General features: G+C 36.1%; 1 protein-coding gene across 11 annotated transcripts in view; it reads right to left on the bottom strand.

Moving 5' to 3' along the window:
* The window catches only part of KIF1B (kinesin family member 1B), a 147,387-nt gene that overhangs the window by 91,083 nt on the left and 34,167 nt on the right, over positions 1-22,137 (bottom strand). For all 11 annotated transcript variants that reach the window (XM_057535117.1, XM_057535119.1, XM_057535120.1 and 8 more), the window contains exons 3-10: positions 17,150-17,226; positions 16,223-16,402; positions 13,560-13,625; positions 9,790-9,968; positions 9,094-9,205; positions 5,597-5,674; positions 4,676-4,741; positions 442-517 (exon numbers count right to left, since the gene is read on the bottom strand). In XM_057535117.1, coding sequence (XP_057391100.1) covers positions 442-517; positions 4,676-4,741; positions 5,597-5,674; positions 9,094-9,205; positions 9,790-9,968; positions 13,560-13,625; positions 16,223-16,402; positions 17,150-17,226 — 834 coding nt within the window. The remainder of the gene's footprint in view (positions 1-441; positions 518-4,675; positions 4,742-5,596; positions 5,675-9,093; positions 9,206-9,789; positions 9,969-13,559; positions 13,626-16,222; positions 16,403-17,149; positions 17,227-22,137) is intronic.

Genomic DNA, 22,137 nt, shown 5'->3' with positions numbered 1-22,137 from the left:
AACACTGCACTATGTTATAAATGAAAGTTAAGAGAGTAAATCCTAAGAGTTCTCATCACAAGAAAAATTTTTTTCTATCTCTTTAATGTGTTTCATCTGTATGAGATGATGGATGTTCACTAAACTTACTGTGATCATCACTTCATGATGGATGTAAGTCAAATCATTATGCTGTACGCCTTAAACTTATACAGTGCTGTATGTCAATTATATCTCAATAAAACCAGTAGGAAAAAAAAACCCCAAAAAATTAAATTAAATTAAATTAAGGCGAGCAAATCCAACCAGCTTGAATCAAGAGAAAAAATGAAAAAAGGAAAGAGTACTCAAGTTAGTAATAGAGATTTTTCTTCTCAAAAAACAGAAATACAGGACAATTAACCACAAAACATAATCAGTAAACAGCTTTAAAAAGATCCGCACACTGGTGGATCAACATACCTAGATTTTCTCGAAGGAGCCAAGTAAGTACAGAATCTCTGTACGGAATAAAATCAGTTTTCTTCTTCTTCTTACTCTATTAAACAGAAAGAAATGGCCTTAGCCTCTCTTAGCGTTGTTAGAGAGGAATAATTCACACAAAAGGCAAACCAGTCTAAAATTCCCAAGTAAATTAAATTACAGTAGGATGTCATCACTGTTGAAATTTAACACTCACAGCTTCAGTTCTTCACAATACCCAAAGCTCATCCAATAAATAATTTTTTTTATATTTTATTTTGAAAAATTTACAACATACACAGCAGTTTGGAGAGTAGCATAATGAGCTACCACATATCCATCATGCAGCTCCAACCATTATCAATTTTTTGCCAATCACTTTTCAATTATCACTCAAACACTCTTCTACATTTTTTCTTCCTGAACCATTTTGGAGGAAACTGCAGACCCCATGCCCTTTTATCCCTAAACACTTCAGCAGATAAGGACATTCTCTTACACAGTCACAGTTCAATGACCAAATTCAGGAAATTTAACACCAATACAATACTATTATCTAATACCCTGTCTTTTATAGCTCGTGTAGGGCTCTAAAGCAAATCCAACATTCCACCTAAATATACTTCAGGTACATATCTCTTACAGAGAAGGACTTTATAAAAAAAAAAAGTAACTATAAGACCATTCTCACAGTTAGAAAAATTAACAGTAATTCCTTAATATCATCTAATACCCAATCCTCAAATAATAATTTTTACTTTTGTAGAGGGGCAAAGATGAATCCTGTGTGTTCCAGGTTGGATGTGTAGGAACAACTCATTTAGTTAATGAATTTACTTGGCCAACCACCAAATCAGCAAGTGGGATATTGCATATCTAGTAATAACTCTTGTATATTAATACACATTTGGTTTCTTTACAAGGAAATTATGTTCAAAATAAATCCAACCATTAGAATTTGGACTCAAAGTGAAAAGGTCTAAGAAAGTGATGTAATTTGCTAATCTGGAGATTTAAAAAGACTGCAAGATAAAGTTTCTATATTTATCAAGAGTTTACTTGTTTGCTGTGCACCTGAAACTAATATAACATTGTAAATCAACTATACTCCAATAAAAATTTTAAAAAAAATAGTTTATTTGTACTGCTCTCTCCATGTCCCTTCTCATTATCACAGGATAAAGCAAAAAGCACCGACACAAAGCCAGTGCTAAAATGGAGGAAATTATATCCTCTGAAAGTAAAAAACAATGCAAACGCTTTGTGTATAATAGCTACTCCAATATCTGCTGGCTGACTACTATGTTGTGACAATTTAAGAAGCTACTAAGGGGACCTAGAGGGATGGGAAAGGGAGGGCCCATGGGAGGGAGATGCAAGAGGGAGGGGATATGGGGATATATGTATACATACAGCTGATTCACTTTGTTATACAGCAGAAACTAACACAACATTGTAAAGCAATTATACTCCAGTAAAGACGTTAAAAAAAAAAAAAAAGAAGCTTCTAAGGGGAAAGCCAGAGTTCACTGATCAATATTTCCCCAGTAATAGGCAGTTTTATAATCCATTCCTGGTATAATCTGAGGTTACATTAAACTAAGGATGATCTACTTCGTGCTAAAGCATGGGTATTCAGAAAAATAGTACTAAGCAGCTGACTCTGGTTTGTTGAGGAGGAAAGGAAGTAGGCAAGTTGGCACTCGAATTCCATCTCATCAAATACGTCCCCTACATCTCATCCTACTCCACCCACAGACACACGTTCCACCAATTACAAAGTCATTTTCCACAGCAGGTTCTATTTCTAAATTACACAGACCTTTAGCGAGAATTAACCGTCTCAGTCATTCACAGCCGAGTGCGACTTTCATTCCACTATAAAATTCTTGGGGCCTGAAACCTCAGTTTATCCTTTCCATTCCCCACTGCACCTAAACACTCCACTTTGCTGTGGTTAGTACTGAAAAGGCTGCAAGATTTAAAGTATGCCAGTTACAGTGACTGCCAACAGCACTGTAAAAATAAGCAGTGTCAGAGTCTAAAATGTTCTATTTTCACTTCTGTCAATTAGACTAAATTAAGAAGTAGTTAAATGAAGAAGCATAAATAGAACTTCAATCTTTTCCACTTGAAAATACTGCAGAATTTTAGCCATTTCTTCTCTATTTGCTCTCATACAAATTAATCTCCTGTTCTCACATCCATAATTTTTTCAAAATAAGTGTTTCAGTATTTACATAAAAAGCTTTACTTACATCATTAACCTCTCTAAAAAGAAATACTATTAAGTATGGATGGTAATAATCCTGTTTCTCCCCTCAGCGGAAATAATAATACATCTTAATTCACCAAACTCATGCTTGTTACAATAAAAACTAAAATTTATTTCTGATCTGTTACAGTTTATGACACAGATACAAAGTACTAAACTGGGTTTTATAAAACTGATTATAAAAAAATCATCTGCAAAATTTTGTGGCATAGAGCAGTGTGGGAAATACATAAAAACTAGGACTCTTCTTCTGGTTGATATGGATGTTAACAGATAAGCAAATGGACAAGTCAGAATAATCACTAAATTTTAAGTCTTCATTGTTCTGGGACCCAGATTAGATATGTGAAGAATATCCACACATGTATAATATCAAATAGCAGAGAGATGTCTTAATCTAAGGCAGCTTTACAAAAATAAAAAACAGAAAACAGAAACAGAGCATTATGTTTTATTAATATTTTTGTAGAAGTAGAGAATACACAAATCTATACATTTAAGAATATTTCAATGCAGACACTGCCTCTATCCCTGATGTTACTCTTGTGATTCAGAACAAACTGTTAAAGTGCTCTATTATTTATGCTAAAGAGTAGTAATAAATTTTAGAATATCTGTGTAGAATTTAAGGAAAAGAAAAATCTATTGTATCTGGATTAATAAGGATGCAAATAATGTGTTTTGTAGATACAGTTAGAAATTTAACTTGATTCTAGAACCTTCACTTTATGTATAATCAAACAGTAGAAAAAAATTTTTTTAATGATTAAATAATCCATGACTTTCATGGTAGGAAACAAGATAATACAAAGAGGTTTAAAAAATATATACCAATAATTTCAAGAAGCCAGCTATGTTTTAGAATGGTACCCATAAGAAATTTCTTTTATTGCTCTTTAAGAGATTTATAGGTGACTTCTTCAAGTGACAATCTTATAGATCACTAGGAGAAGCACCATAAGATAACACAATATAGAAGCATCCTCAAATTTCTCTTGTTCCCTTATTCATTCTCCAAAGCACATCATGTTCCCTAAATTAATTTTGGTGTGTAGTCTCATGATTCACGGTCACCCTAAACAGCAATTCTAAATTCCAGTGCTAGAAAATAAATAAAAAGTTTTTTGAAGGTCCCATTCCTACTTAGGCCTCCATATATCCTGCTGAGTAAATATTTAAAATCATCACAACTGATTATACAGCTAGTTCATTTCTACCAAGCCCCACCATACCTTGCTGGTGCAGTTATCCTACAGATGAAAGCATTTAAAAGAGAATGAAAACACAGGATAAGCCTCCAAATAGAAAATATTCTTTTTAAATTTTAAGTCATAAATTGAATATGACTTCTCAGAGACAAGCAGGAAAACATTTCATTCTTTTTTAGGGATTCAAATGAGGTACTAAACTAAATTAAAGCAAACAGTACCTAGTAGTTCCTTAGCTTCTAACCTAAATAATGAAGTCCCTTATACAAAAACTGTTTCAGCTTTAGTGTTCCACAGCTAAGGAATAAGAAAAAATAAAACTAGTTTAATAAGTATATTATTGGCCCACAAATCAACAGCATTCACCAAGGCAAATTGCTCAAAATACTCTAAAATGTACAGTATCCTATTTAGAAAAGATCATATAGAAAAGAATATGTAATAAATACACTTGGTTTTTATGAGAGATATTAAAATAAGGTTCAAATAGTCAAACCTCAGGTCTTTGCAAAGACCTAGTTTTAATTCTAGCCTTTACAGATCTACATTTACTTTCATTCTCCTTAATCACTTTTATTTTCAGTACAAAGTCAAAGTGTATTATACCCAGTATCTTATCTGAAAAGCTTTAAAAGGAGAAAGGCAAGATTATATAAAAGGACCAAGAGAACATCCTTCGTAAGCCACCATAAAATATCGTCAAGTACATGTGTTGAACAAATTTTCTCATGCAATGAAGTATAACACTTACCACCTCTGCCAAGGCTGAAATGACTTTACCCAGAGTTGTAAGAGACTTATTAATATTTGCTCCTTCCTGAAATCAACACCAAACATAAAAGAATTATGATAATTTCTACTATTGCCATATCATATATAACACATAAAATACAATTAACCATATGCTAGCATTATTTGTTTATTTATGACCACAAGTTCTAAAAACCTCCTTTAACCCTCAATCTTTACTCCTCTCCACTTGTTGACATGCCAGGACCACATGCCTAACTCGCAGTCCTGAAGTATCATCAAGATGTCTGTGCTCCAAAAGCTTACAGATGCAGCCTTCTTCCGACAACTCAATGACATGAAATTTCTCCTCCTGTTAAGCATATCTCTAGAAAACTCCATGCTTGTTCTCACATCTAGATCTTGTGTATTCTTTTCCCATTACTGTCCCTTACTTCCATCTAACCAAATTCTGACTGTTCCTCAAAATACAATTCAATTTTCACCTTGACCATGAAGTCCACCTTAACTATTATCATGTAACATATCTTTGCATTGAAGTTACAGATCAGAAGACAGAAAATTTTTTCTGTAAAAGGTTTTGTGGGCCATGTGGTCTCTGCTGCAACTTCTCAACCCTATCACTATAGCACGAAAGCAGCCACAGACAATACACAAATAGATGTAGCTGTGTCCCAATAAAATTTTATTTACAAAAACAGGCAGTGGGCTGGATTTGGCTTACTGGCCAAAGTTTGCTGACCTGTGTTATAGAACTTTTTTTTTTTTGGCCGCGCTGCACAGCTTACAGGACCTTAGTTCCCCGACCAGGGATTGAACCCACGCCCTCAGCAGTGAAAGCGAGGGGTCCGAACCACTGGACCACCAGGGAATTCCCAAAGAACATTTACTGACTAGGCTATTTGTTTGGTAAAATAAATACCTTTAATCGAGTCCCTTTGGCACCAGTTGAATCAGCTCGTTCACTTCCCGCTAGATCCACCAAGCTGATTTTACTGACCTGGTAAAGAACAATAACACTGGGGCAATTAAAAAATAAGCAAGGTAGAAGTAGAAAACATTTAGAGGCAAGAAATTAAAAGATTAAGTCATAGAGAACACTAAAAATGTTAATTAGACCTCTTATACGTGGCATAAGAAGACAAACATACTGTAGTCAATTAAAAGAGCATGCAAAAAAAGTTCATATCCATTACCTTGGTTTAAAAGAAGTAATTTTAGGATAAACACATTTTAAAATGATATGTCATAAAAATGTATAAAACTCATTAACCCATTAAATGGCATATTAAAAATGAAGCTTCTAGCAACTGGAACTCTCACACACTGCTGATGGGAATGTAAAATTTTACAATCGCTTTTGAAAGCAGTTTGGCAGATTCTTAAGAAACTAAATGTACACCTACCATAAGACTCAACCATCCTACTCCTAGGTATTTTTTGTTGTTGTGTTTTATTCTTTTTTTTTTTTTGGCCACACCGTGTGGCATGCAGGATCTTAGTTCACCGACCAGGGATTGAACCCGCACCCCCTGCAGTAGAAGCGTGGATTCTTAACCACGGGACCACCAGGGAAGTCCCCTACTCCTAGGTATTTACCAAGAGAAACAAAAAACAAGTATGCACACAAAGACCTGTATACAAATGTTCATGGCATCTTCATTTGTAATGATCAAAAACTGTTCATTTAAATGACCATCAACAGATGAAGTAATGTGCAAACTGTGATATATCCATACAATGGAATACTGATCAGCAATGAAAATGAGTGAACTATGGATACACACAACAATACAGGTGAATCTCTAAATCATTATAAGTTGAAAGAAGCTGGCAGAAAATAGTACGTACTATATGATTCTATTTATACAAAATTCTGGAAAGTGTAAACTAATCTATAGTGACAGAAATCAAATCAGGGATTGCCTGAGGATGAGAGTGGAAGAGATTACGAAGGGGCATAAGGCAATTTTTGGGAGTAATAGAAATTTTCATTATCTGAATTGTGGTACTGGTTTTACAGGTGTACAGGTAGTCCCCCCTTATCCACCGTTTCACTTTCCAAGGTTTCAGTTACCCATGGTCAACTGCAGTCAGAAAATATTAAATGGAAAATTCCAGAAATGAACAATTCATAGGTTTTAAATTGTGTGTCATTCTAAGCAGCATGATGAACTCTCGCTCTATCCCGGTCCATGCCTGGGATGTGATCATCCCTTTGTCCAGCATATCCCACTCCTTAGTCACTTAGTAGCCGGCTCAGTTATCAGACCAATTGTTGTGGTATCACAGTGCTGGTGTTCAAGTGACCCTTATTTTACTTAATAATGGCCCCAAAGTGCAAGAGTAGTAATGCTGACAATTCGGATATGCCAAACAGAAGCCGCAAAGTGCTTCCTTTAAGTGTATGCTGAGGTTGCTAATATCTACGGTTACAATGAATCTTCTATTCATGAAATTGTGAAGAGGGAAAAAGAAATTCATGCTAGTTTTGCTGTTGCACTTCAGGCTGCAAAAGTTATGGCCACAGTGTGTGATAACTGCTTAGTTAAGATGGAAAAGGCACTAAATTTGTACAATAAGATATTCGGAGAGTGAGAGAGACTACATTCACATATCAACACCACAGTATATTATTGTAATTGTTCTATTTTATTATTGTCATTAATCTCTTACTGTGCCTAATTTATAAATTAAACTTTATCCTAAATATAAATGTATGGGAAAAAAACAGTATATATAAGGTTTTGATACTATCTGCAGTTTCAGGCATTCACTGCGGGTCTTGGAATGTTATCTCCTATCTCCGGCAGATAAAGGGTGGGACTACTGTATACATATGTGATCCAATTTTATACTCTAAATACGTGTTGTTTGTTGTACTTCAATAATACCTCAATAAAGTTGTTTAAAAAAATTTTTTAAAGCTTCAGGAAAGTTTACAGAAAAGTATCCAAAATAGAAGCTATGGTTATGGGTTAACATCATTATTTTTGTAGATTTAACATCAGGGAAGAAAAGAAAAAAATGCTTTCACATAGCATGTTCTTTGGTGCTATTCAGACAAATACTGACTACTAAATGACATTAATATAGAACCTCTGGGGCTTCCCTGGTGGCGCAGTGGTTGAGAGTCTGCCTGCCAATGCAGGGGACACGGGTTCGAGCCCTGGTCTGGGAAGATCCCACGTGCCGCGGAGCAGCTGGGCCCGTGAGCCACAACTGCTGGGCCTGCGCGTCTGGAGCCTGTGCTCCGCGACGGGAGAGGCTGCGATGGTGAGAGGCCTGCGCACCGCGATGAAGAGTGGCCCCCGCTTGCCACGGCTGGGGAGGGCCCTTGCACGGAAGCGAAGACCCAACACAGTCCAAAATAAATAAATAAATAAATAAAAATTAAAAAAAAAAAATATATAGAACCTCTGGCTAGGCAGTGTCAAGTTATTTGATCACCTATATGAAGAGTGTATTTTGAAAAATAATCTTCAGCTAAAATGAACAAACAAGTCACCAACTAAAAGCTGATTTTAGTTTTTAGTGATATCAGCATCACAAAGTACTCAGTTTATAAGGCAAGACCTTTTATAACAGCCAGGACAATAAATCTAACTTCAGATTTAAAAATCCAGCTGCATGCTACTTAGGAATGTAGGCAGAGTAGAAATCAACGTAAGTCTATTATTAATGGTAATAAAAATAAAATTAACATTTATTGAGTGGCTACTCTGTGCCAGGCACTAGTAGATGCACTTACCCTATATTAATATTTACTCCTCTTCACCAATCCTATGAGGTTAGAGAAACTGAGGCACAAAGACTAACTTGCCCAACATAACACTGCAGAAAAATGGCAGAGCTAAGATCTAAAGCAAGCAGTTTAATCCCAGAGTCTACTATATTTAACCAACCACTGTAGAAAATGAGAAACTAACAAGCACAGGTATTTGAGGAACATCAGAAATGCTGTGCAGTTATTTTTTTCCCAAGAATAAAACACATCTTGTCTGCTTAATTGTTTGCTTAAACAGTTTAATTCCACAGTAACATTAGAGCTCAAAAAAGTAAAATACACATACCAGAGAAGTTAACAAGGTAATTAAGAGATTCCAGTCAAGAAGAAAAGGAAGGATCTTCTTCCCCACAGAACTGCTTAACTCTCTTGCATAGAGCAGTTTTTGAGACTCAAAAAAGTCTTGGATTGTTTTTTCTTAACCTTATTTTCTATCTTGCAATTTCACTCAAGAACCCACGCTCAAAACTGGTTTAGAGTGGAATAAAAATGATTAGTGGAAAGTATAAAATACCCTTCATTAAATAAAAGGGCAACTTTCTTCCCTTCCACAAAATCAGAAGGTAGCAGGAGGGACTTCTGAAAAATCCCCATTCCACACAACTCAAGCCCAGTCACTGAAGTTCTCCTACCTTCTCAGTGGAAAGGTTGGTTTCAGTATCATGTTTCTTCTGGGTGAAAACAATGGTAAACACAGCATGGGAACGGCTACTTGTTTCATTCATGTTGGTAGCTGCCACTGTCCTAAAAAAACATAAATGTGACCACATGACAACAGAATCCTTAGATGAATGCTAAAATGACAGTAGCCTCCAAATTATAAGCATAACAATCACAAGCGACAGCTTTAAACTTATTCAGATTACAAGATTGTCACTTACACAAAATTGCTCTCAATATACCTTATCTGTGAACCTATCAAGTTACCTGCCAACCCAAAGGCACCCATCAGAATCATTCTTCATACTCCAGCTATACCTTTAGAAACCACCAAGGCATTTGATTTTTATTCTTTATTAGGTGCTCAGTTATTCTGGAATCAATTAACTACCATAGGCATGTGATAACCAACATTTTACCACAACTTGATGAAAACCTAATAGTAAAACTTAATCAAAGTTCTAACGTGTTTCAGCAGTGCATTGTTTGGATGAGAAGGATACCAAATATGCTGAGGACCCTGCTTCTCCAGCATAGCCAATGGATCAGAGGACTCCACAGTGAAAGCAACTTTCATAGTTACAAATGTGGTCTCAAATCCTTAACCAGGAACAAAAGGCCTCAAAATATACCAAAGACCTCAGTCATCAGTCTATTTCCTACCATACCTGGCTTTGTTCCCAGCATCCATGAGGTCAGCAATGTCTGTGTAGGAAGTTACTGCCAACTTTGACAGATCCTCCACATACGGGCCAAGAAGTGGATGTTCACGCACACGCAAGTTACCCTTGTTTTTTGGATTCAGCAAGTCTCGTACTCTTTCACAGTAAATTTCCATGTAGCTCACCTAGGAACATATTATTAAAGTGATTTAGAGGACTTGGAAAAAGAAATCCTATACATTAAAATGATTTTAAAATCTTTTTGTCTTTTCACCTTTTATTAAAAGCTCTACAATTAGAGATCAGTAACCTTTACAACGTGAAATACCAATTCCAGTCCCTTTTATTCTATTACCAGTAGCACAGATATAACTGAGTAGGTTAGAACCAGCCTTCTGACTTTCTCAGGAAAGAAAAGGGGGTAAACAGGCTCTCTCAGCACACAATAGCTCCTACTTGTCTTAGGCAGAAAAAAAATCATTTTTAGTAGTAACTTATCAGTTATTAGTGTTTTGGTTTTTTTTAATGCATGCTGTTGTCAATAACTGGGGATTACAATGAGGTTACTCCAAAAGCTTGAAAACAAGATTTCTATTAGTGTTAAAACCAAGGAACAACATCAATATTCCAGAGCAGGGAAGGCAAAAGAGATCTGCGACTCATACTTTAAGTCTGGCCACATTGTGACCAAACATATATCTATCAGAAGGGGTAAGGGTTGGTTAGCATGGAACCTGATTGTTTGGGAGGACCTATCCAAGTCCCCTGGGGAAAGGGGAAGCCACAGACAGTACACTTCAGGAATTCTTGTCCCATCAGCAAGAACATTCCTATCATGGAAAGGGATGTATTAGGCTATCATTTCTTCATCTGAAGCAATTGAACATTTAATTTGTCTAATCAACTCCTCTCCAATTCCATACTCACCAAAAAAAACAACAGGGTTCCAATAGAGGTCTGCCCACAGGAGGATAATATACCAGTCTTGCTAATGTGAGTGTTCTGGTCAGGGTAATATTTATTCCTCACGGGGAAGTAACAAACCAACATGGTGGTTTCCTAACATCAGTCAAATGACCTTCACTCAAGAGTCTGGCTTTGAAGGATCTACAAGATCAGACTTCTAAGCAATCAAGGCTCTGAAGTGGGAAAAATTCACCACAGTAAGCCTTATCACGATGCTTCCCTAGGAATAAAACACTTCTGTGTCACCGAGTTGTTCAATCATACAATGTAACTCCTGCATTCTTCAAGTTTAAATTTCTAGAGAAACATTTTCAGAATATCTGAAATAAAACTGTATCTCCATTCCATTCTCTTTCAGTCTGCTCTGACTATATTTATACTGTATTTTAAAGTCAGTTTTTAAAATACTGAAAACCCTCAAAAGATAAAGTAATTGATCTATTACAAGAATAAAACAACAGGACAACAAATATTCTTTCTTAAAGCAGGTTATTCTAGATGAGAAATTGAAATGGTAACTTTAATCATTCTTGTGTACTTAAAACTTGTACATACAATCCTGAATCCCAGGAAGATATTATATTTTCTTGGAAAACTTGCTGTCCCTTTTCACACAGGCATGGTACTAAGAGGACCCAAATAACCTGAGTAAGGTTGATGTGCTCCGTTACTTATTCTCTAATATGCAAATCCATCTAAAGACATCACTACTTCTGAACCAACCATCATATACCCCACTTGGCAAATTCAATTCCCTGAGCACCATTAGCTTCCAGGCACTTTATAGGCCCTTGGCATACATCAGTAAATAAAGATCCTTGCCCTAATGAGCTTATGATTCTAAAAGGGATACTGAAAATAAACAACAAACATAAAAAATAAGTAAAATATTATAAAGTAGGTTAGAAGTGATGAATACTATTAAAAAAAAAAAGAACAGAGCAAGAGAGGTCAGGAGTGCTGTGGTAGAGGGCAAGTTGCAAAATTAAATAAGGTGGTCATGGCAAGCCTCATTGAGAGGGTATGATTTGAGCAAAAGACTTGGAGGTGAAAACTTAGTCAAAAAGATATTGGGACTTCCCTGGTGGCAAAGACTCTGAAATCCCAATGCAGGGGGCCCGGGTTCAATCCCTGCTCAGGGAACGAGATCCCACACGCATGTCACAACTAAGAGTTTGCATGCCACAGCTAAGGAGCCCGCAAACCACAACTAAGGAGCCTGCTTGCCGAAACTAAGGAGTCTGCCTGCCGCAACTAAGACCTGGCGCAACTAAATAAATAAATATTAAAAAGAAAGAAAGAAAAAAAAAGACATCCAGGAAAGAAAATTTCAGGCCAAAAGAAATGTAAATGAAAAGACACTGAGGTAGGAATGTTCCTGGTGTGTTCCAGAAACAGAAAAAAAAAAAAAAAAAAAAAAGAAAAAAAGAAGGCCAGTGTGGCTGCAGTAGAGTAAATAAGGGAGAGAGGCAGGAGAGGAGGTAGAGGTCCCACCAATGTGAAGAACAACAAAGTATCAATTAGGGATACACTGTGCACTCCAAATAAGCCTGTGAACTCTGAATAACATGAAAGAAAATGGCAGCTTCTTTTATTACCTATAAGCTCAAAAACTTCAATCACATTGTCACTCTCCCTATCCTTTGAATTTATTTAAAATTTATGATATTTTAATAAGAATGATTAATAAAGATTACTGATTTTCATTTGCTATACATTTAATATTCAAAAAAGAATAGTTAATAGGATGAGACAAGCTATTCAGAGAATTCATTTTAACAAAAAATATTTTTAGAGCAGCACACTCCCCTTTTGGTGCATGATAGTTACCAGGCAGAATTCTTTGAAATTTATACAACACTTTATAGGTAAAGAAAAAACCCAAAGCAGCTAAGTGGGTCAACTAAGAATTGCATAAGACCTATAGAAAGTCACAACATATACATTTTAAAAAATCTAGAAGTCACTTAAAAATCAGACTGATTTCTCAAAACAACAGGCTCATGTTAACAGAATGTTTTAATAACTTCAGCTACTATGAAACTGAATACCAAAAATGGGGATGTGTAAAACAACAGCTTCATAAAGCACTTGTACAAAAAAGTGGAAATGTTTATCAAATAAACGAACATATATAATGTAATTCTACAGACCTCTTCTCAAAAGAACTAGGGTATATACACTGAATGGAGAATAACTTTCCAAGATTATAAACAATTACAAAGGGGAGAAGGGGAGAAGAGATTTGATTACATATATTTTAAAACCTATGCCTGTCAAAAGTCATTATTAATAATATTAAAGGGGGAAGAGTTCATGCAAATGAATAACAAAAACATTGCAATCCCAAAATGTAAACAGGCATATGCATAATTTACAAGATGTTCAATCACACTGCTAATCAAAGAAATTCTAATTTTAAGAGTGAGAAAATTTCCCTTATTAAATTGGCAAAGATTAAAAAACAAAAATACTAAACTCTGACGAGGACACAGTGGGTGCTTACACCCTCCTGATGGAATGGAAAATTGGTATAGCCTTTCAAAAGGCCATTTGGCAATTCAAATGTATCATCTGACAACCAACATACATAAAAAGGAAATAACTGAAAATAAAGCCACAAACTTATGAACAAGGATTTAACTGCAACATTCTTCATTATAACCAAAACTTAGAAATAGCCTCAAAGTACAGAATTGGGGCAATGGTTAAGCGATCTATAGCTCAGTCATAATTCGGAACCATTCAAAAGTAGCATTTGAGAGAATGGAGCACAGAGGACTCTGTTTTTAACCCACGAATGTACGCACCTCTACAGAGTAAGACATTTCTTCGTTACAGTTGTCATTGATTTTCTCAAATAGTTCTTCACATAACTGTAGAAACAGAACGAGAGGCACGAAGAGCATAAATCAGAAGTACTACGTTACCCATGCGTGCTAAAGGGATTAGCGAGATCCCCTTTCTCTTTTTTTCTCTAAATATTAATGGCATCAACATCAAAGGTAAATGCTTTGAATGAAATGAAAGGAAAGTTTTTAATACATTCTTGTCATCTAATCCCTATTGTCCCTCAACAGTATCACCTCAATAACGTTTCCTTAGAAAGAAAGCCACATATAGGGGAAGAGAAGGGATTATGTCTCTTCTATTGTTATGTCATTGATTTTACTTCATGTGAATTCAACTCTTCATATTATACTAGAATTAACTGTGACTCAACTATCAGTATTATAATTGTAGGAGTAAAACTACTATTAAACTGTATTTTGCACACTTATTTATCATGATATATAAATTTTATTATATGTTCTCAGTTACTATACACATTGTAAATTCATACATATATGCATAGAGAGAATATACACTATTTGAAAAGAGTGAATAAAGGTATTTTTGAGAATAATTTTGATTCTATAAATTTTTCCCCTTTACCTCTGCCTTAAGATTCCAATCCCTTTTATGAGAGGCTGTTCCATTACACAGTGACATTTCTAACAGAAAACAATTTTTCTAGATCAGGAAAATTATAAAATTTCACTCTCCCTATCCTTTGAATTTATTTAAAATATGTGATGTTTTAAATAAGAATAATTAATAAAAATCCACTGAATTTTCGTTTGCTATATATTTAGTATTAAAGCAATCAATATACATTTGAAAAATGAACTATATGTTCATGATTCTCTAGAAGTCTAAATAGAATTTAAGATGGATTTTAAGTGGCAGTTTCTAAAACATAAGTCTTCTTAAAAATTCATACTTTGGCATTAAAATAAAATATTCAAAAATTCTACCAGAGGGGGCTTCCCTGGTGGCGCAGTGGTTGAGAATCTGCCTGCCAATGCAGGGGACACGGGTTCGAGTCCCGGTCTGGGAAGATCCCACATGCCACGGAGCAACTGGGCCCGTGAGCCACAATTACTGAGCCTGCGCGTCTGGAGCCTGTGCTCCGCAACAAGAGAGGCCGCGACAGTGAGAGGCCCGCGCACCGCGATGAAGAGTGGTCCCCACTCGCCGCAACTGGAGAAAGCCCTCGCACAGAAACGAAGACTCAATACAGTCATAAATAAATAAATAAAAGAACGTGAATTTCTAAAAAAAAAAAAAAAAAAAAAAAAAAAAATTCTACCAGAAAAGAGATACATATGTAACTATACAAGAATTCCAATAACAAACAAATTAAAGGAAAGAGGACTATTTAATATTACTTGCTATATCTACAAACAATTATTTTATTGTCAAAGAAGTTATTACATAGTAGTAAAAGCAACGACTTAGACCTGTGCTTGGCACATTATGAGTGCTACATTTAATGTTTTCTCTAATTAGCATTATAATTATTACCATTACTATACACAAAGAAGGACAATTCCCAAATATATGTCTTAATACAGACATTATTTTTTACGTTAAAAAAAAAAAATACGGACTTCCCTGGTGGTCCAGGGGGTGAGACTCCGTGCTCCCAATGCAGGGGGCCCGGGTTCAATCCCTGATTGGGGAACTAGATCCCGCATGCATAACGCAAATAAGAAGTCCGCATGCCGCAGCTAAAGATCCTACGTGCTGCAACTAAGACCTGGCACAGTCAAAATTTAAAAAAATATATGTGAGTGTGTGTGTGTGTGTGTGTGTGTGTGCACGCTAGTATGTTCATCTTTTTCTGAAAATGTCCTAATCTTTATTAATAATAAGCATTTCAATTATATAGCTGAATTTAAAATTATAATCCAATAATCCATTCAAAAAAGTAGCTATTGCTCCCTTATATATTTTATTTTCAGAATATAGCAATGGCCACACTAGGCCTACAGTAAAAGAACACTTTAAAATTAATCCCAAATATCATTAATAAAAGCAAACCACGTTCCTGTTACTAGCAAAAGAAGTTCTTCCTAAATGTACCTGTGTCACAACTTTTCTCCATTCCCAAACAATACAGAATCAAAAGACTAACTGCTCTTAAAAAAGAAAAAAAATCTCAGATTGTTCAAGCTTTAAGTGATAGAATTAATTTTAACAGGATAAAAGGAAAGGCAATCAAATAAGGCAATCAAAAAACAAAAATAAACACATTCTTAAGAGGTGATCTATATATGAACTTGGGGAAAAAAATCAGACCAACAACACTCACCAGGTGTCCCCAGGATTCAGAACAGAACCTGACACATACTATCACTTTTTAAAGAAGCTGATAACATTGTTCAAAAGATAAAGTAACATGGCATTGGATATACAGCAAAACCTTTACAAAAAGTCAACTTTCCCACCTTTAAAAACAGACATGAATACATATCAGTCTTTTCCATCAGACTGTTAGCTCCTCTCAGGGAAAGGGATTTATCTTTGTGCCTCGCATACAACAGTCCCTGAATAAATGTTTGCTAATAAAAATAATTGTTAATGCAATTGAGGACTAAGAGTAATAATGAACAGAGGTTTTTCATTCTTCTGTTTTTTTGTTTTTTACCTGTGGAATGATGCCAGCCTGGCTTTCTTCTTGTTTACCCATCATTGTATAAGACTTCCCAGCACCAGTCTGCCCATAGGCAAAAATACAGACATTATATCCTTCAAAGGCATGTAAGAGCATTTCCTTTCCAATATCATTGTACACACGGTTTTGAGATGCAAAACAGGGATCTTCGGGCTATAAAGATTAAAAGGAAAAATAAATGGCATTTTATTCATATTCTTTCCTATGCTTATTTGATTACTTCTATAATAAATAAAAGTGTTTGAAATCAGAATAATCACCTAAAACATATTTTTTAAGTCCCCCCCTACATATAGTTTATTTTTCCCATTAAATGCACACACACAGAGGCACTATTAGAGACATCCAGGCCAGCCATACATAAAAATATCTACATGAAATTATCTGACATGATTACATTTCATTTTCCATAACCTTGAAGGTATCACTCTTCCATTCACAGGGAGCTCCAAGAAAATTTTAAGTGGAAAATGGGGCTGAAAGATCAAAGATCAAGTCCACATATAAAAATATTTCTTTTAATTCGCTCCAGGTGGTGTGGCTATTTCTCAATAAACACAGCTTTCAGTGAAGAATGTTTTCCAACCCCTTTCACAGGCCCTTCCCTTGGCAATTAGGCTTTGCAATAGTTTAAAACATCTCCTACTCTAACACAAAATAGGAAGAAAAGAACAAAAAATGCATAACAAAGAGATGCAGAAGCAAACTCTAGTTTAGGAACAATCCCTAGAAGCCAGCAAGATTTGGGGTCCTATAATCAGTAAGGGGATACTGCAAAGGGTCTTACTCTTCATTTCCCTAGATGTTGGTAATCTTTGTTTTCCCTGTGGATCTTCAGGCTCTTTCAAAAGGTTTAAAACCCACAACTGTTCTACCACGCTGCACCATGGGTACACTCACCGAGGTGTGAGACCAGTAGGAGTAGTCAAAGCTGAAGGACTTTGGAGCTTCCTTTGGGTTCTTTGGGTTAATAATACCTAGAGGATGAAAATGTTTTGATTTTATAAGTGACTCAGTTAAATGTTTTTTAGTTCAGCATGATGTTATACTGTAAACTCACAACAACCAAATCAGTAAATTCATACCACTGAATCTGCATAGGGCAATCGAAAAACAAAAATAATCACATTTTTAATAGGTAGGATCTATATAGAGAACTTGAAAAGAATCAGACCAACGACATTCACTAGATGTCACCAGAATTTACAACAGAGCTTGGTACATAGTAGGTGCTCAGTAAATATCTTGTGACTGAATCCTAGGTAAGTTAGCAGACAAAAATTTGGAAATGGACCATGTTACTATTTCAAGGTGCTTCATAAGGCTTGAAATATTTCAATATATCAGAAATAAAAATTAGAAAATTACTGAATTAATCCAACCACTATTTAAAACAAATGCTTTTTAAAGATCCTATTATCTACTTAAGAAAAGCATTTAGTAATGAAGCATTCATTGGAAGGATAGTTTTATTTGTGAAATCCACAATTGATAATAACTAATACGTAAGTTATTAGATATATGTATATACGTGTGTACGTATGTGTGTGCGTGTATACACTAGAAACACAGACCTCTAAATCACCTGTAGAATGTCATAAACAGTAAAATTACTTTTGACTGAAAAGTATGAAGCCTCACTGTCCATATTAAAAGTGATTTCTCAGGACTTCCCTGGCGGTCCAGTGGTTAGGACTCCGTGCTTCCACTGCAGGGGCACAGGTTCGACCCCTGGTCGGGGAACTAAGATCCCGCATGCCACACGACGTGGCCAAAAAATGAATAAATTTTTTTTTAAGTGATTTCTCATGTGATTAACCCAGTCACATACTTCAGGGACTGACTGAATGCTGAGGCTTGGCCTCTCTTCCTCCCTCACACACACAAAGCTTTAGCACCTCATATTTCACACGGAATAGAATCTTTGTAACATGTGGTCATGAAATCGCCTCAAAGCCCAGACCAACCAATCCACTTCTCTAAGGCAGGGCCACATCCCAAGCTATTTGAGATCAGGATTAAAAAATAAATCTGCCCAGGGCAGCTGTTGCTCAGGATACAAATAGCAACAGTTGCTACGGTGCTTAGCTCTCTCTCACTGGATTCCACGGGGTATGGCCACACTTATGTTCCAACCTCAAATGCTGACAGAGTATTAACAAGGCTCACACAGCACATAATCATGTGACAAGGAGACATGGTTCTAGAAAGAACATCTCCCCACACACAAATGGTAGCCTAAGCAAAGAAGTATACTTCTAAACAAAAGGCACTACCTACAAGATTTAAATAATAGCCAACATTCATGGAGCACTTACTCTGAGCTCTAAGTACTTTCTGTGCACAAACCTGTTTAATCCTCCCAACCACTCAATACGGCAGATGTTTTATTATCCCCATTTTATAAAGAAATCATCACAGAGAGGTTAAGTAACTTACCCAAGGCTACAGAGCTAGCTAGTGGCGATTCAGGATGTGAGTTTGGAGAGTCTAGTTCCTGAGCCCAGTCACCCATCAATTAAATACTCCCTACATGCAGCGATCACCAAGGCAAACACGGTAAGGCATTTCTATGCATATGCATACATATGTGCATGTAAATGCACATTTATGACCACTGCCCCCCAAAACTGTATCACAGGCATTGCTCAGAACTCTCCTTACAACATCTGAAATTAGGAACTATGAGAATTATAGTTCCTAAAAGATGAAAGACCACACACAAACTCTACCAAGAAAATGGAAATTAGTGTCATACTTCGTGAACCAGATTCCAGGTTTCAGTGGCTCAGCAATGAGGGCAATAACAAGATGTAGGATATGACCTCTTAAGTAGACTTTACCACTCAAAACCACGGTTAAAATAAACACTTTCTAACCTTTAGGAAATCCACTGTCATAAAACTTTTAAGCCACATTTCATTAAATCTTTGGCTACTCACTGGTAGTACCAATTCTGCCAAGAATGATTTAAGAAAGGGCAAGTTTTCAGATCCTACTCCTTTGTTCCCTTTTCTCTAGTAAAGAAAAAGAAAAACTATGCCAGTGAGTAACTTCCTTGATTCACACGAAATCCTTTTCCTCTTCCTCAATATACCCTTCTCCCAGATCTTTGAAACTTCTGAAACTAATAAATTTTCCTAACTTCCATCTTCAAAACCAAGCTGCTTTTTATTTTTATCTTTTTTTTTCTTTCCAGCTATCATTCATTCCACTCAGCACATGGATGCATGAATTCATTTAACAAACTTTTTGGGGGCACATTTGCTGTGTATTAAGTGTTAGATATACAAAGAAAGATAAGAAAGATACAACCTTTTTTCTTTTTTATTGAAGTAACATTGGTATATAATGTTAGGTAACTTTCATGTGCACAACATTATATTTCTACTTCTGTATACACTATACCAAACTGCCTTTTAAATAACTGCCTCCAGGCAACAAAAATATCTTTAACATAAATAAGTAAATCAAAATATAATTTTAAAGAGCCATTTATATAACAGTTATGTCAAACAAGATGAAATTTACCCACAATATTTAAAAGATTTTAATTCCTAAATGAAAGATAGTTATATTAAAGACACCTTGGAAAAATGCAAAATTCAATATTCTTGTTACCTGACTTCGGGGGGGAAAGTGTAAGCAGAAAGACTCAGAAGGTATGGGTCATTTCTATATGTTAGAATGGGTGGTAGTTACGGAGTTGTTTTATATTATTCTTTATATTTACATATACATTGTATTATCTTGACTATTTTAAATATTTACTAGCAAAAATTTTTTTAAACTCCAAAACTCTGCAAAGGAAAAAAACTGTTATAAGGATAAAGTATTAATGACAGCGCTTGAGCACATCAGAAGCCCATGAACTCCACTATTACTTCCACGGACAATGAATTAATATTTTCATATGTGCCAAAGGATTTTTCTTTCTGAATAACAGCTGTGATCCAACTCACTTCCTTTAACCCAACTAAGAAACAGGATGTTTCCAACCATTAATAAAAATGGGGAGGGGGGAGAGAGAACATGTAATAGAAAGGGTATAGGATTTGGAAACAAAGGACCAGCATCAGTAAGAACAATTAAGAAATATATTTAGATTTAGGGAATTCCCTGATGGTCCAGTGGTTAGGACTCTGCGCTTTCACCACTGAGGGCCCAGGTTCAATACCTGGTTGGGAACTAAGATCCCACAAGGCACACAGCGCAACCAAAAAAAAAAAAAAAAATATATATATATATATATGTATATATATTTAGATTTTTCTGTGACCTTGGGTATTGCTACACTTTTGTGTCCCCTCTAAAACTGAGGTAAAGGGGCTTCCCTGGTGGCGCAGTGGTTGAGAATCTGCCTGCCAATGCAGGGGACACGGGTTCGAGCCCTGGTCTGGGAAGATCCCACATGGCGCGGAGCAACTGGGCCCGTGAGCCATAACTGCTGAGCCTGTGCGTCTGGAGCCTGTGCTCCACAATAAGAGAGGCCGCGACAGTGAGAGGCCCACGCACCGCGATGAAGAGTGGCCCCCGCTCGCCGCAACTAGAGAAAGCCCTCACACAGAAATGAAGACCCAACACAGCCAAAAAAAATAAATTAATTAATTAATAAAAAATTTTTTTAAAAAAGAAAACTGAGGTAAGGGACTTCCCTGGTGGTCCAGTGGTTAAGACTCTGCGCTCCCAGTGCAGGGGGCCCCGGTTCCATCCCTGGTCAGGGAACTAGATCCCGCATACCACAACTAAGAGCCCACATGCCGCAACTAAAAGATCCCACACGCGGCAACGAAGATCCTGCATGCCGCAACTAAGACCCAGCCAAACAAATAAATAGTTAAAAATAAAACTGAGGTAATACCTAGTTCACAGGATTAAATGAGTAAAGCACTACACAAATGTTAATTTTCAAAACTAGGTATTTTATCTTGTTTTAAATTCTCCCAATGTTTGGTGGGTATGATAACCATGTTCCGTGGTTTTTAAACCAAAGCAAGAAAAGTTCACTGATAAATAAGCTAAAGCATAATATAAGAATTCTACTTCTTGGCAAGAGCCAAAATACTACATTGGAGTCCTTTAGCTGTGCCATCAAATCTCTGGTGCTCCCACCACATTAAAAATCCCTTCAGTACGTGGACCATGTCTTATGGATCCTCTACACTGCCCTACACCAAACAGGCACGCCGATGAACGTGCTCCACAGGTCACGTGTAACTTTAATTTCATTAAATCTTGTACCATTTTCAGGAACCTAAAAGGAAAAATCAAAACAGTATATACCTATGCAATATACACATAAAATACCAGTAAATTTTATTAACTTTCACAGTAAGAATATAGAGAGAATTCTATCACTGAAAAGACTGGGCAATATTTAACACAGTGATTCTTGTATCAAAGTCAACTGAGCTAAAACACGGTGTGCAGGACTTCTAATTTGTCTCCCAGAAAGCATGCACATATGACTGGAATTCTAGTAATTAATGAATATGTTCAACATATAAACCATATTTTCACCAATGTAAAAGCTATTATAAATATTTATGCCTCCCAGGGTCAAGTGTTATCAGAGGACAGAGTTTGTCTCAGACAAATCAACACTTTTTCTTCAAGGAATGGACTCCTGGCATATCTTTAAGGACTACAGTCAGAACATAACTCTATTTTAAGTGCTGTATACTTCATAGTGCTTTATTTCCTATAAAAATCACCATTTCATGCCACTTTTCAAGACCCCTTTTAAACTCCTTCTGCACCTGAGGCCTCTTCTTCTATCAAGATTTCTCTGGACACACAGTATACTCCACATCTGGACCCACCTCCACCAGCAATTCTCCACATCTGATCTACGTTGTCAGTTCTACTTTCAAAATGTATCCAGAATC

This window comes from Balaenoptera acutorostrata, chromosome 1 (genome assembly GCF_949987535.1).
Source record: "Balaenoptera acutorostrata chromosome 1, mBalAcu1.1, whole genome shotgun sequence".
Lineage (NCBI taxonomy): Eukaryota > Metazoa > Chordata > Mammalia > Artiodactyla > Balaenopteridae > Balaenoptera > Balaenoptera acutorostrata.
Note: the sequence above shows the minus strand (reverse complement) of the source record. Positions and strands in the feature narration are given on the sequence as shown.